At 32.7% G+C, this 13,827-nt stretch overlaps 2 protein-coding genes across 2 annotated transcripts; both read left to right on the forward strand.

Moving 5' to 3' along the window:
* The first annotated feature begins 1,336 nt into the window (after positions 1 to 1,336).
* On the forward strand, positions 1,337 to 4,248 carry LOC105133924 (tubulin beta-1 chain-like). Its single transcript, XM_011038083.1, has 4 exons — positions 1,337 to 1,455; positions 1,852 to 2,261; positions 2,351 to 2,620; positions 3,367 to 4,248. Exons 2-4 carry the CDS (start codon positions 1,868 to 1,870, stop codon positions 4,041 to 4,043), a joined length of 1,341 nt encoding a protein of 446 aa, XP_011036385.1. The 5' UTR covers positions 1,337 to 1,455; positions 1,852 to 1,867; the 3' UTR covers positions 4,044 to 4,248.
* Positions 4,249 to 5,934: 1,686 nt separating this feature from the next.
* LOC105133925 (tubulin beta-5 chain) lies at positions 5,935 to 9,029 on the forward strand. Its single transcript, XM_011038084.1, has 4 exons — positions 5,935 to 6,056; positions 6,438 to 6,842; positions 6,914 to 7,183; positions 8,088 to 9,029. Exons 2-4 carry the CDS (start codon positions 6,449 to 6,451, stop codon positions 8,765 to 8,767), a joined length of 1,344 nt encoding a protein of 447 aa, XP_011036386.1. The 5' UTR covers positions 5,935 to 6,056; positions 6,438 to 6,448; the 3' UTR covers positions 8,768 to 9,029.
* Positions 9,030 to 13,827: the final 4,798 nt, after the last annotated feature.

The following is a 13,827-nucleotide window of genomic DNA, read 5'->3' on the forward strand; positions in this document are numbered from 1 at the left end:
TATAATAAGTAAATACATTTAATTTTTTGCAATCTCAGGGCTTGAATACTAGTTTTTTTCAACATAACGATAATCTTTTACTGTGTAACAAGCAAATATTTCAAATCATATATAACAAAACTCAATTGTTTTGAAAAAAATAATAATTTAAAATTTATTATTTTTAATTTATTTTCTATATAAAATCAAACATCAAAAAATAATTTAATCAAATATATAAAAAAATAATTCTTATTGAAAAAATTATTATTTTTAGGATCGTTTATGATAAAATAAACATAGACGAATAACGTATAACTTGTATTACGGTAACTGTTGTAGTTATGGTTTTAAAAAAATATTTTTAGTTTTAAAAAATATTTTTAGTTGAGGTTGATTTGAAAAAAAAAAGATATTTGATAAAAACTATGGTTGGAATTAAGGTTAAAAAAATAATTTAATATGTTTGATTGAGAACGATTTTGAAATTGAGATTGTAAAATAATTTTAAAAAATATATATTAATATTAATGGTTTTAAATTTAAATATCATATAATTAATTATTCCTATTATATTATAAAATAAATAATACTTTATATAAAATATTTTTTACTATTCTATTAAACTATTTATAATTCCATTACACACAAGATTTATTTGATAAAAATTATAGTTTTTATTATTTCCTCAACGTGTAATAAAATTAGATAAAATATTATCAAATATAAAATTAATATTACAGTGAAAATAAATTTAATTTATTATAAATTAGTTTTTTTAAATTGTTAAAAAAATCAATACACTGTTCATAAAGTGAATAATACAATTTACTCGTTAATAGTGCAAATAAATTATACTATTTATTATTTTTAAGTAAATAATATAATTTTCTTGTATTATTTACATGGATAATATATTAATTTAAATTTTATATTAATTATAATGTTCAGTGAATAATACAATGAACATAAACAGTGAGTAAAAAACAGCATTTTATTTTTTTACCTTTTCTTTTCCTACATGCAAAAACATATAGGTCCATACAGAATTAATTGTATATTTTTTTTTACTAAATAGGTTGTATCTGCATCTTAAACAAATCACTATAAGGAAACATAATCAAATAGCACTGCAGGCCAAAAAAGAACAATCAAGTCATTTCAAACTAGGTCATCACCGTCAGCAAACCCTGATTTTCAAATATGAAGCACGATGACAATGCCAAATCAAGCCCACATCTACACCGTTAAACAATCACGATCCAACGGCAACAAACGGTCCACAGAAAAAAGAGAGGGAAACAACCACATCCGTCTGATTCACACACCTTGCCCTAGCCTTTTCTTTATATACCCACGCTTGTTTCTGCTTGGCTCCACTGCCACTCTCTCCACTTGCTCTCTATCACTTGCTCGATATCCGGAAATCTCACCGGACGCGCCGCACTTTCACAGCCAGTCTCCGATTTCTCAACGGTTGGTTTTAATATCCAGATCTGATCTCAATTTCTCTTTTCAAGTCTGTTTGGATGCCGAGAAATGACGGAGAGAAATAATCAAAAGCTTAAAACCATTTGATTTATCTTCCCGACTTGTGCATCATGCGTTATCTGCTCAGCAACTGCGTATTTCATTTGCTCAGAAACTAGATCTGTGACAACTGACAATACACTGTTTAGTGATTTGATTGTTCTTTACCGATATCATCTTCCCTTAATTACCGATAGCAAATTTGTTGCGAGTTTGAACTCCAATCGCATTGTTAAATAGTCTCAGATCTGATGTGTGTGTTGCAAATTAATTAAACTGGTTTACTGGTGCTTAGTTATTTATTATGCGGCTCCCTTTATTCTTCTTTTTTTTTTTCTGCAGAAATATAATATAAAAAATGAGAGAAATCCTTCACATTCAAGGAGGACAATGCGGGAACCAGATCGGTTCCAAGTTCTGGGAGGTTGTTTGCGATGAGCATGGAATTGATCCCACTGGAAAATACGTTGGAACCTCTGACCTTCAATTGGAGCGTGTCAATGTTTACTACAATGAGGCTTCGTGTGGGAGATTTGTCCCTCGTGCCGTGCTTATGGATCTTGAGCCTGGTACCATGGACAGTTTGAGGACTGGTCCCTATGGCCAGATCTTCAGGCCTGATAACTTTGTGTTTGGGCAGTCTGGTGCCGGAAATAACTGGGCCAAAGGGCATTACACTGAGGGTGCGGAGTTGATTGATTCAGTTCTTGATGTTGTGAGGAAGGAAGCAGAAAATTGTGATTGTCTTCAAGGTATTTTATGTTTTATCGCTAATTGTTTTTCATTTGTGGTTTTATTTTAAAATTTTAAGTAATTATTAATGGGTTTTTTGTATGTGCAGGTTTTCAAGTTTGCCACTCGCTCGGTGGAGGAACTGGATCTGGAATGGGGACTCTACTGATTTCTAAGATCAGAGAGGAATACCCTGATAGAATGATGCTTACTTTCTCTGTGTTCCCATCACCTAAGGTTTCTGATACTGTCGTGGAACCATACAATGCTACCCTTTCTGTTCATCAGTTGGTTGAGAATGCTGATGAGTGTATGGTGCTTGACAACGAGGCATTGTATGATATTTGTTTCAGGATTCTCAAGTTGACTACTCCTAGCTGTAAGTGCATTTTGGCTTGAAACTAGCTTTATTTGCCTATTGCCCAAATTTAGTACCATGCTTCGTTTTGGTGCACAATGCATTCAGATTTTGGTGAAGCAATCTGTGATCAAGTCATAATTTGTTTTCATAAGCTCCCTCATTATGCTGGGTTGGTGGGCTTGGTTTTTTTCATCTATTGTCCGAAATGTATATCTTTATCATGGCCTGATCTCAGAATCGAGATAGAGGTGCATTTTTAACTACGTGCCCCTGTTCCTTGCTGCTACTGCTATACTTTTGGTCCACGCCGCGTGGTCATGTTGTTTGTTTATGTTCTCCACATGCTAACAAGGTGCCTTGTTCAAATATTAGCTGCATTGACGTTTTGAAGTGTTTTTTTTTTTTGTAGTTTTACTCTTATGTTGACAGTCACTTAATTATTTCAGTGTGAGTTGTTGCAATCAGTATCTTAATCTTTGCCTGCCTGAGTAGCAATGTGGGGTTGTCTCTTAAATATGTATTTAGTAGGATATAGGTGATTGCATGGGTTGATGAAACGTGGTTGTGCCAAATGTTAGGTGGGTGATTTTATGACATTGTCAATTTCGAAAATTTGATTGATGATGTGTAGTGGGGTAATTGTCAGGGAGCAAAAGTTTGGGTCCTGTTTATTTTCGCATTGCTTGGTTTTATTTGTATTTTTCTGCTTCAATTGAGATTAAAAAAATGTTGTAATAACTTTGGATTGTGAATGATTGTTGCAGTTGGTGACCTGAATCATCTGATTTCTGCAACCATGAGTGGTGTCACCTGCTGCCTCAGGTTCCCTGGTCAGCTTAACTCTGATCTTAGGAAGCTTGCAGTGAATCTCATCCCCTTCCCCCGTCTGCACTTCTTCATGGTTGGATTTGCTCCTCTGACCTCACGTGGTTCTCAGCAGTACAGGGCACTGACTGTCCCAGAACTCACCCAGCAGATGTGGGATGCCAAGAACATGATGTGCGCCGCTGACCCACGCCATGGTCGCTACCTGACTGCCTCCGCTATGTTCCGGGGTAAGATGAGCACCAAAGAAGTTGATGAACAAATGATCAATGTCCAGAACAAGAATTCATCCTACTTTGTTGAGTGGATCCCCAACAATGTGAAGTCTAGTGTCTGTGATATTCCTCCAAGAGGACTTGCTATGGCATCCACCTTCATTGGAAACTCAACCTCCATCCAGGAGATGTTCAGGCGTGTAAGTGAGCAATTCACAGCCATGTTCAGGAGGAAGGCTTTCCTGCACTGGTACACCGGAGAAGGCATGGATGAAATGGAATTCACTGAAGCTGAGAGCAACATGAATGACCTCGTGTCTGAATATCAGCAGTACCAGGATGCAACAGCTGATGAAGAAGTTGATTATGAGGACGAGGAGGAGGAAGAGGCTGAGATGTGATGAGGTGTAAACGGTCCTGCTACTGTTTTTTTTTTTTTTTTTGCAGTTTATGCTGCGTTAATTTGTACTCTTCAAATTTGTCATGTGTTGAATTTTCTGTGTAGTATGAATGGTAGAGTTGGAAAAGTTATTGCTTTTCCTTCTAGTTGTAGTAGTTAAATATAATGCGGTTGATAAGGGTTGCGTTACCATCCAAGTTTGAATTCCCTAGCATTTTATCAGCTATAATAGCTTGGATGAACAACAGCGAATAATATCCATACAGGTAGTGCCAAACCATACGAGTTCCACCACACTTGGGTCCTTGTGCTTCAACCATTGAAGGCTGCTTGCTTGCTTATCCATATCCTAATTCCTAACCACGTTTTGAAATTTAGAAAGGGAGAAGCCAGTTTCTTCCCTTCAACGAGGCGCTGATTTGAGATTTTTTATGGACCTTGGAGTACATTATCAAAATAGTTAATCGTTATTGAGAACATGGTTTAAATAACATTTATTAAGAAAATAATTTTTTGTAAAATAATAATTTTTTATGTTTTTAAATTGTTTTGGAATGCGGATGTTAAAATTAATTCTTGAAAAATAAAAAAAATATTATTTTATAGTTAACTGTTAGACCTTGCAAGTTAATATTATATTTTTGTAGATATTATTGACTGAGAATGTCTAAAAACATGTAAAACGAGAAAGCAATTTGGGAACCACTGCTATTTCTATCTGGATCGCACTACAGACAGTCTCCTTTTGGATAAATAATCACTGTCATATTTAAGACCTAAACGTTGGTGGCATGCTTGACTCTAAATCTAAGCAAGAGATCGGCTCCTGTTAATGGTCAAGATTAAGTGGAAGGTGTATTCATTATGTTTTAGGTACAGAGTTTGGACTCCTGTGGGTGTGAGGGTGAGTGTGATGTTGAATCAAAATCAGATATGAGAATAGCTGACAGTTCATATGGGGACATCCCTACCTCTTGTGGCCCTTCTAGCAGAGCTCTCTCCCACCTTTTCATTTTTCATTTTTAGCTAATTGAAGGAAGTTGCACCAACCAAACTAGCATCTCTCCTATAATCCCATCATTTAACTTCACAATAATACCAACGATCATATCGGTAACGTATGATAGTCTTTGATGATCTGGGATGATATTGTTTAGTTTGAAGCTTTATGTTATTCCTGGAAGGAAGGGATGCGTTAAAATGATTTTAGCTGGAAAGGAAAACATGGAGAGAGATTCCTTTTCTTTTATGATTTACAATTTCTTTAATTCCTTCTTTTGTCTTTGTAAAACAAAGGCAACGAATTTCTTCATCCATTTCGTTTTTATTTCAGCACATTGATGGAAAAATAATTTGCTCTCCCTGTATTTTCACTACTTCCATCTCTTATCCTCCTCCTCCTACCTAGACAACCCTAAAAAATATAGTTTAATTAATTAAGTTTTGAGTTTGTTTTTTAAAAATTATTAATTCAAGTTTTATAAATTTTTAAATTACTAAAAACTTATATAATTATTAATTTCAAGATCCATAAAATTAATCCAGACCGGCAGAAACTGATACTAGCGTTAATCTGAAAAAAATTAGAGGCTTAGGAACTTAATTGCAATCTTCTATAAAGATAAAATACCAACTTGTAATTTCCCCTAAAAAAAACTTAGGACAAGACATGCCGAGACAGAGACAATTAAGTCGTTTTAATAAAGGTCATTAGTCTACAAATCCCCTATTTTAAAAAATCAAATGTCATTGCCCAGTCAAATCAAAACCACCGTCTACACCGTTGAAACATCACGATCCAACGGGCTAGAACGATGGAAACCACAACAGCCGTCCAATCCACACACCTATTTCCCCCCTCTATAAAGCCACTCATTTACAAACCAAATTATCTCCTACTCTCACTCTCACTCTCACTCTCACTCTTCCCCGATCGAGCATCTCTCAAAGCTCGATCGCCGAAAACCTCACCGGTGACACTGCATCAACAACGCCTGTTGCCGATTTCTTAACGGTGAGTGTGTGATTTCTAGACCTGATCTCTCTTTTTTCGAGTCCTTTTGGATGTTGAGAAAGCTGAGGAAACTGAGAGAATTAGTGAATATTTTTGTTTTGTTTTGAGTGAATGATTTTGTTTATGCAGTCTTATCGCATTTTGTTTTCTCTCTTCAGCCAAACAGGCTGGATCTGTAACTATACTGTCTGTTAATCTTCTATTTAAAGCTTTATTTATTGACTTAATTGTTATCTTAATATTTATCATAGGTTAAAATATAACTATCTAGTGAATTGGAACTGAATCCTTGCAAAAGTAGAACTTCTTCTCCTTTTTTTGTAAAATCATTTTAATTAGTTTTCTTCTTACCACTAATTTCAATCATTTATTCATTTGCAGCGAAACAAAAAATGAGAGAAATCCTTCACATTCAAGGAGGACAATGTGGTAACCAAATTGGATCGAAGTTTTGGGAGGTGGTTTGCGATGAGCATGGAATTGATCCCACTGGAAAATACGTTGGAACCTCTGACCTTCAATTGGAGCGTGTCAATGTTTACTACAACGAGGCTTCGTGTGGGAGATTTGTCCCTCGTGCTGTGCTTATGGATCTTGAGCCTGGTACCATGGACAGTGTGAGGACCGGTCCCTATGGCCAGATCTTTAGGCCTGATAACTTTGTGTTTGGGCAGTCTGGTGCTGGAAATAACTGGGCTAAGGGGCATTACACTGAGGGTGCAGAGTTGATTGATTCGGTTCTTGATGTTGTGAGGAAGGAGGCGGAGAATTGTGATTGTCTTCAAGGTATATGTTGTCAGATGTTTGGCAATTTGATTTTTTTATTGTTAGTTATATATGTGGTTTTGTGTGTGCAGGTTTTCAAGTTTGCCACTCGCTCGGTGGAGGAACTGGTTCCGGGATGGGGACTCTGCTGATTTCTAAGATCAGAGAGGAATACCCTGATAGAATGATGCTTACGTTCTCTGTGTTCCCATCCCCCAAGGTTTCAGATACTGTTGTTGAGCCTTACAATGCTACCCTTTCAGTTCATCAGTTAGTTGAGAATGCTGATGAATGTATGGTGCTAGATAACGAGGCCTTGTATGATATCTGCTTCAGGACTCTCAAGTTAACAACTCCTAGCTGTAAGAGCACTCTGGCATTTATCTATGATATTTTTTATTCCCTTTTGTCCAACGAAAACATTGTTCTGTGGTTTGCTGATAACTTCTACTCAAATTCAGTACCATGCATGTCGAGGAAACTCGCATATTTAGATTGCTGGAAAGTATCTCGTAATTGAATTTTTCAGGTCCTTGGGGGTGGGGTTTTATTATATGATTATGATTGTGATTATGTGAAATGTATATGTTATTGAAGGAATGACAAATAAGAAAGTGAATAGAAGCTCTTGCTCTGATTATTTGTTTTCTGTTTTTTTTCGCTTACATACCCTTGGTCCAGCCTGTCTTGAGGAATGAGCAATTTATCATTTTTGTTTGTTCCTTGGTTGTGTTCTATACATTTTGTCAACCTGTCTTGGTCAGGTGTCTGTTGTATTTATGTTCTGTAGCGGTTCATTGCTTCCCTCATTTATGTTAGATACTTAATTTATATCTTTTGGCTGGCAAGCCCTACCTCACAATTCATGTCTGCTTGAATGAGGGATGTGGGCTCCATGTTGCAAGATCTCACACGATTCTTCTCAGATGTCAATCTCAAGCAGCTAGGTGTTTGTTTGGGTTGATAAGCTGTGGAAATACCAAAAGTTTGGCGGCAGCTTTTATGATATTACTGAGTTTGGGATAATTTGATTTAAGGCAATATGACACCGTGATGTAACCATGAAAAGAGAAGTTTTACGTTTTGTATGCATGGAAATTTGTTTGTTTGTTCCCCACTGGCTCCTTTTTTTTTCCCGAGGCATAGATCTGGGCTTTTGACATGGGGATTGTTTGTGTTTTTCCATTGCTGGTCTTTGCAACTTGTCTGCACCATAACAAGGATTTAAATGCTGGATTAAAATTGAATTATTGTTTTTTGTGACAGTTGGTGACCTGAACCACCTGATCTCTGCAACAATGAGTGGTGTCACCTGCTGCCTCAGGTTCCCTGGCCAGCTCAACTCTGATCTTAGGAAGCTTGCAGTGAACCTCATCCCCTTCCCCCGTCTGCACTTCTTCATGGTTGGATTTGCTCCTCTGACCTCACGTGGTTCTCAGCAGTACAGGGCACTGACTGTCCCAGAACTCACCCAGCAGATGTGGGATGCCAAGAACATGATGTGCGCCGCTGACCCACGCCATGGTCGCTACCTGACTGCCTCCGCTATGTTCCGGGGTAAGATGAGCACCAAAGAAGTTGATGAACAAATGATCAATGTCCAGAACAAGAATTCATCCTACTTTGTTGAGTGGATCCCCAACAATGTGAAGTCTAGTGTCTGTGATATTCCTCCAAGAGGACTCGCTATGGCATCCACCTTCATTGGAAACTCAACCTCCATCCAGGAGATGTTCAGGCGTGTAAGTGAGCAATTCACAGCTATGTTCAGGAGGAAGGCTTTCTTGCACTGGTACACCGGAGAGGGCATGGATGAAATGGAATTCACTGAAGCTGAGAGCAACATGAATGACCTCGTGTCTGAATATCAGCAGTACCAGGATGCAACAGCTGATGAAGAAGTTGATTATGAGGACGAGGAGGAGGAAGATGCTGCCGGGATGTAATTATTTGATCAAAGTCTATCTGCTACTTGCTTTTACAGCGTATTCTATGTTTTACTGCTTTGAAATGTGCGTGGTGAGTTTCACTGTCTGGGCGGTTTGAATAGTGATTAGAGTTGGAAAATTTTTGTTCAGTAGTTAAATATTAAGCCATGTGGCTGATGTGAGAAGTTTTGTATTGGTGTTCATGTTTGAATTCTAACTCGATTGCTATTTCTATTCCTATAATCAATCATTTAAATCTCGGTGTCCTTTTATGTGATTATCACGCCAGTCATTTTCAAGGATTACGTGTTGTGTAATTTTTTTATTTTTCCGAATTCCTTTTCCTTTTCTTCTTTCCGTCCCTTTATCTTGCTTTACCTCTCATTGTTATGCGTAGCAGGGAACGAGGGGTGGCCATTAAACATGTTCAATGCTAAACCCAGCAAAGAGTTCTGAAAAATAAAACACCCTGAACTGATGCCGATCCACCGGTGACTGATAAATGAGGCAAGACTCGAAAAATACTGTCACAATGGAGTCTTTTGTTAACTCGAGTAATGAGCCAAAACGGAAAGTAGAAAGACTTAGTGACGGAAAGCATTTAAACATCCAATGCCACGCTCCTTGCTTCATATATACTCGTCCGGGCTATGATGTAAATCGGTTTTTTTTCTTAAACTGAAAAAAAAAAATGTTAGGCGTATGATGATTTTTTTGAGAAGTAAATAAATTTTTTATACGAAATATATATGAAGGATAGGATATAGTTTGGACCTTGAATATATATATTAAAAAAGGTCATTCTTATAGAATAAGAAGAATGATGGATATACTCCAAGTGATGTCGGACTCAGTCAGATAGTACACCAGCATTGTTAGAAGAAAAAGAATCAGTGAGGGTCTTGTATGCTACATCATGAACAATCCAATTGCACCCTCTTTTGATATAAGAATTAAAAAAAAAAAAAAAAGGTTGCCAAGTTTTTATGGTGTTGCCATATTATATATGATCCAAAATAATAGTTTTTTTTTTTTTTTAGCATCATTAAGAACTAAGTGAAGATCACCGAGGTTGAAACATCCCTGCTTCGTAGCAGAAATCACAGCATGAGAATCACCCTCTATAATGCAGGAAAGTTTTCATTTTGAAGAGCCTCCTTCTCATAAAGCTATGGCTTCCATCATGGTTGGGCCAAAAACATGGGGATAAAAGATGCATTTAGCATTCAATAGAATACCCATAAAAATCATAAAATTGTCAAAACTAAAACTCTAGATTTTTAAAATCTAAAAATTTGACAATTAAAATACCGATTTGTTAGCTATTTAAGGAAAAATCCTATCAAAATAAAAATACGAGTACTATAATCTTTTTAAGTCAATATTTTGATCTTATTCAACAAGATCTCTATTTGGATCTAAATGTGTTTTACTAGTTTATAAATACCTATACTAGATCATTAATATAATTTATTGGGGACATGTCTAGTTATAGTAAACTCATACTTAACTACTCAGAATCATTAGTTATCGCAAGCTCGATTATATTAATGATATCGAAAAGTACATGATAATTATTTATATGAACAATAATTTTTAAAATTTTAATTGAAAATTATTTTTAAGTCTACAAGTTAGATAAAAAAGTATATCTTAACTTATAAAATATATTTAGAAGAAAATATTCATAAAATTATGATTTGTTTAAAATAATCGAATGGTTCATACAACTAGATTGATTAACAGACTAGTTGAGCTAAAAAATTAATAATAAAATTATATGTTAAATTATTATACTTTAAAAATATAATAATTTTAAATATTATTATTTTAAAATGTTTATCACATTTATAAATAATAATTATTAAAAAAATAATATAAATTATATCTTGAAGCTTCACCTAATAATTTAAGCTTTTAGGTTGAGATAGTTAGTTGACATGATATTAAAGTCTTGATTATTAAGTGGTTACGAGTTTGAATTTTATCATCTCTATTTATTTAATAAAAATTAAATATAAGATAATGTAAGTTTCAAGTCTAAATTTTTTTTATTTGAAGGAGTATATTAAAAAATAATATAAATTATATTTTAAAACTCCATCTAATAATATAGATGAAACTCTAAAATATAATTTATATTATTTTTTTAATAATAATATTTAATAGTTATTATGCTTTAAAAGCGCAAAAATAAAAAAGTGAAAGCATTTTATTTAGCACTCAACAGACCACCCGTATAATCTCTAGCAAGGAGTCGCACACTGCCGGAAGTCGAGGATGCTAACGAAGCTCCATCAAAGTTTATTTTGATTGTACCTGGCGAGGGAGCGAGCCACGTGGAATATTGCCTTGGAGTTGGGGTTGTGCTGGATGGGCTGCCGATATCCGTAGGAAAATACGAAATTCTCCTTTTATCTCTGTAATGTGGCGTTGAATTGAATACTCGAAACATGTAGTTTATGTTCAATGCTTTGAATTCAATAACAATTGCAAGTAAAATTTGAACGACTTCGTTTTATTATTATTATCATTGTAGTAGTAGTAATGATTGTTTTTTAAAAGATTTTTTATTTATAAACTTATTAAAATAATAATTTTTATTTTTTTAAAATTTATTTTTGATATTAATATATTAAAATGATATAAAAAAAAAATTTAAAAAAAAAAACTCGTCATAACAGCAAAATCAAGTAGATATTAAAGTCATATGATGAGACAATTAGAAAAGCAAGGAAACTGCAACTCGTCACGTTCAATGTTGTTTGGCGACAACTTTAGAATATTTACAATTCATAATATTCTATCCACAATGGGTTGAAGTTAACTCCACCCCAGTTTCAAGAGATACCTGAGTTTTTCCACAATATATTAACGAATGGGTTTGAAAATTGGTGAAGAAGAGGGAGTCCATGAACACCCGCAAAACAGTAAGAATTTATTTAAAAGTGTAGATGTGGTTGTTTTTTAAAGTATTTTTTATTTGAAAAATATGATAATAATATATTTTTTTATTTTTTTAAAAATTATTTTAACAATATTAAAAATATGAAAAATATATTAATTCAAATAAAATTTTTATTTTTTTTAAATATTTTTGAAATGTAGTGTCAAACACATCTTTAAGATACGTGATTTTTTATGGTCATTTTTTAATACTGTAAATTCTCCTATCAGATTACCTTTTACTACATTTAGATTTATAAATTCACAAGATCAATGACATATTAGAATAAAATAAACTCTTGGAGATATTTCATTCGAGCACTTCTCTCTTTGCTCGTTGAAAAAATAAATCAGGAGATCAAAATACTTGAAAAAATTATTTAAAAGAGAATTGTTTCTTGATGAATATTTGAGATAAAAACCTTCAGAATCCTCTTTTTAAAATGGAACTATAAATAACCAGGTTTGAATGATTATTTTCACCAATTCTTCAATTCAAAATTGATGGATTTTTTTGTTAGATAGGGAACTTGATAAAAGTTATTTCAAGTGAATCTGTACGTCAATTGAGATTAAATCTCTTTCTAGATTATTTTAATAATGTATCTTTATATTGATCTGATAAAAATTTTAATCCTAATATTTGAATTTAAAAGATTAAAAAAGATAATAAACTTTTAATATCTACGTAAAGAAAAACTACCTTTACGAATCTAAGAAAGAGAGAAAAGGCACTTTTGGAGTACATGATTCTAGTAAAAGTATTGATATTAATAAACTAATAAAATATATAATGTTTGCATTATTTTACTTGATTTAATTCATTAATTAGATAATATAAATATTAAATGTGATAATAAATTAAAAAAATTTAAAATATATATTATGACGGATTATGATTTTTAAAACTCGATCGATTTTATCACACCCATATACCCTATATTCCCTTTTGCGTTTATATCTAATAATTTATAAATCAAGTATTTATTTTTATTTTATTTTAAAATATTTTCAGTTCAAAGTTCTCGTTAATGTTTTTAGATTTATTTAACATCACAAAAAAAAATCTTCTCTATTTATTGGAGGTGATGTGAGAAGTTACTAAAGTTTAATGGTATAGTATAAAATTAAATCTAATATTGGGGTGTTCTGACAGCTGCTTTCTATATTTTACAGCCGTTTCTAAACACCAAGAGAATTAATAATATAAATCTAATACATAAATATCTATAATATTTATAAAAATTTGTCTTAACTTAATATATTTAACATGCTTGGGTTTAAAACATTAAATAAATTAGGTTTGTAATTTATAAAATATCAAAAATCAGTATTAAATATAATTATAGGTAAAAACTACCCATCCATGTAAACGAACATCCCTCATGCAATAGGATGCTCCTAAGATAATCGACGGGGTGTCTTCATGGATTCACCCCACACATGCACGTATTAGCCTACGGGTCTGGTTATTAAACTCAGTCTAGTTTGATGAATTAATTAAATAGCTGAACTGGTCTAAATTTTAAAATATTTAGTCCGTATAATAACTAACTTGAAAAAATTTAATTGACTTAACAGATTAACTCATGATTCGCGGTATCATGAATAAGGCCTATTTCTTTTAAATATAAAATATAAAATTTATTAGTATATATATTTTATGTTTTAAAAAAATAAATTATGTTTTTTAATATGGAATAAAAAACTTTTTAATTTAAATAGATAATATAATATCTTTTCAATATGGAATTTGAAATCCTTTTATATATATATGTATTTTATATTTTCATAAAAAAAATTATATTTTTTTAATGTGAAATTAAGTATATATTCTATATTATCAAAAAAGAATAATTTTTTTTTTAATATTAAATTTAAAACCCATTAGTATATATACTATATATTCGTAAGAAAAAAATTATGTTTTTTTCAATATGGAATAAAAAACTTTTTAATTTAAAAACTTTAATTTAAAAGAAATATTTTTTCAATACCGGATTTGAAGCTTTTTTATATATATATTCATAAGAAAAAATTTATATTTTTTTAATGTGAGATTTAAAACCTATTAATATATATATTTTATGTTTCTATAAAAAAATTATTTTTTCAACATGTGATAAAAAAAA

The sequence above is a fragment of the Populus euphratica genome, unplaced genomic scaffold, assembly GCF_000495115.2.
Source record: "Populus euphratica unplaced genomic scaffold, PopEup_1.0 scaffold38.1, whole genome shotgun sequence".
Lineage (NCBI taxonomy): Eukaryota > Viridiplantae > Streptophyta > Magnoliopsida > Malpighiales > Salicaceae > Populus > Populus euphratica.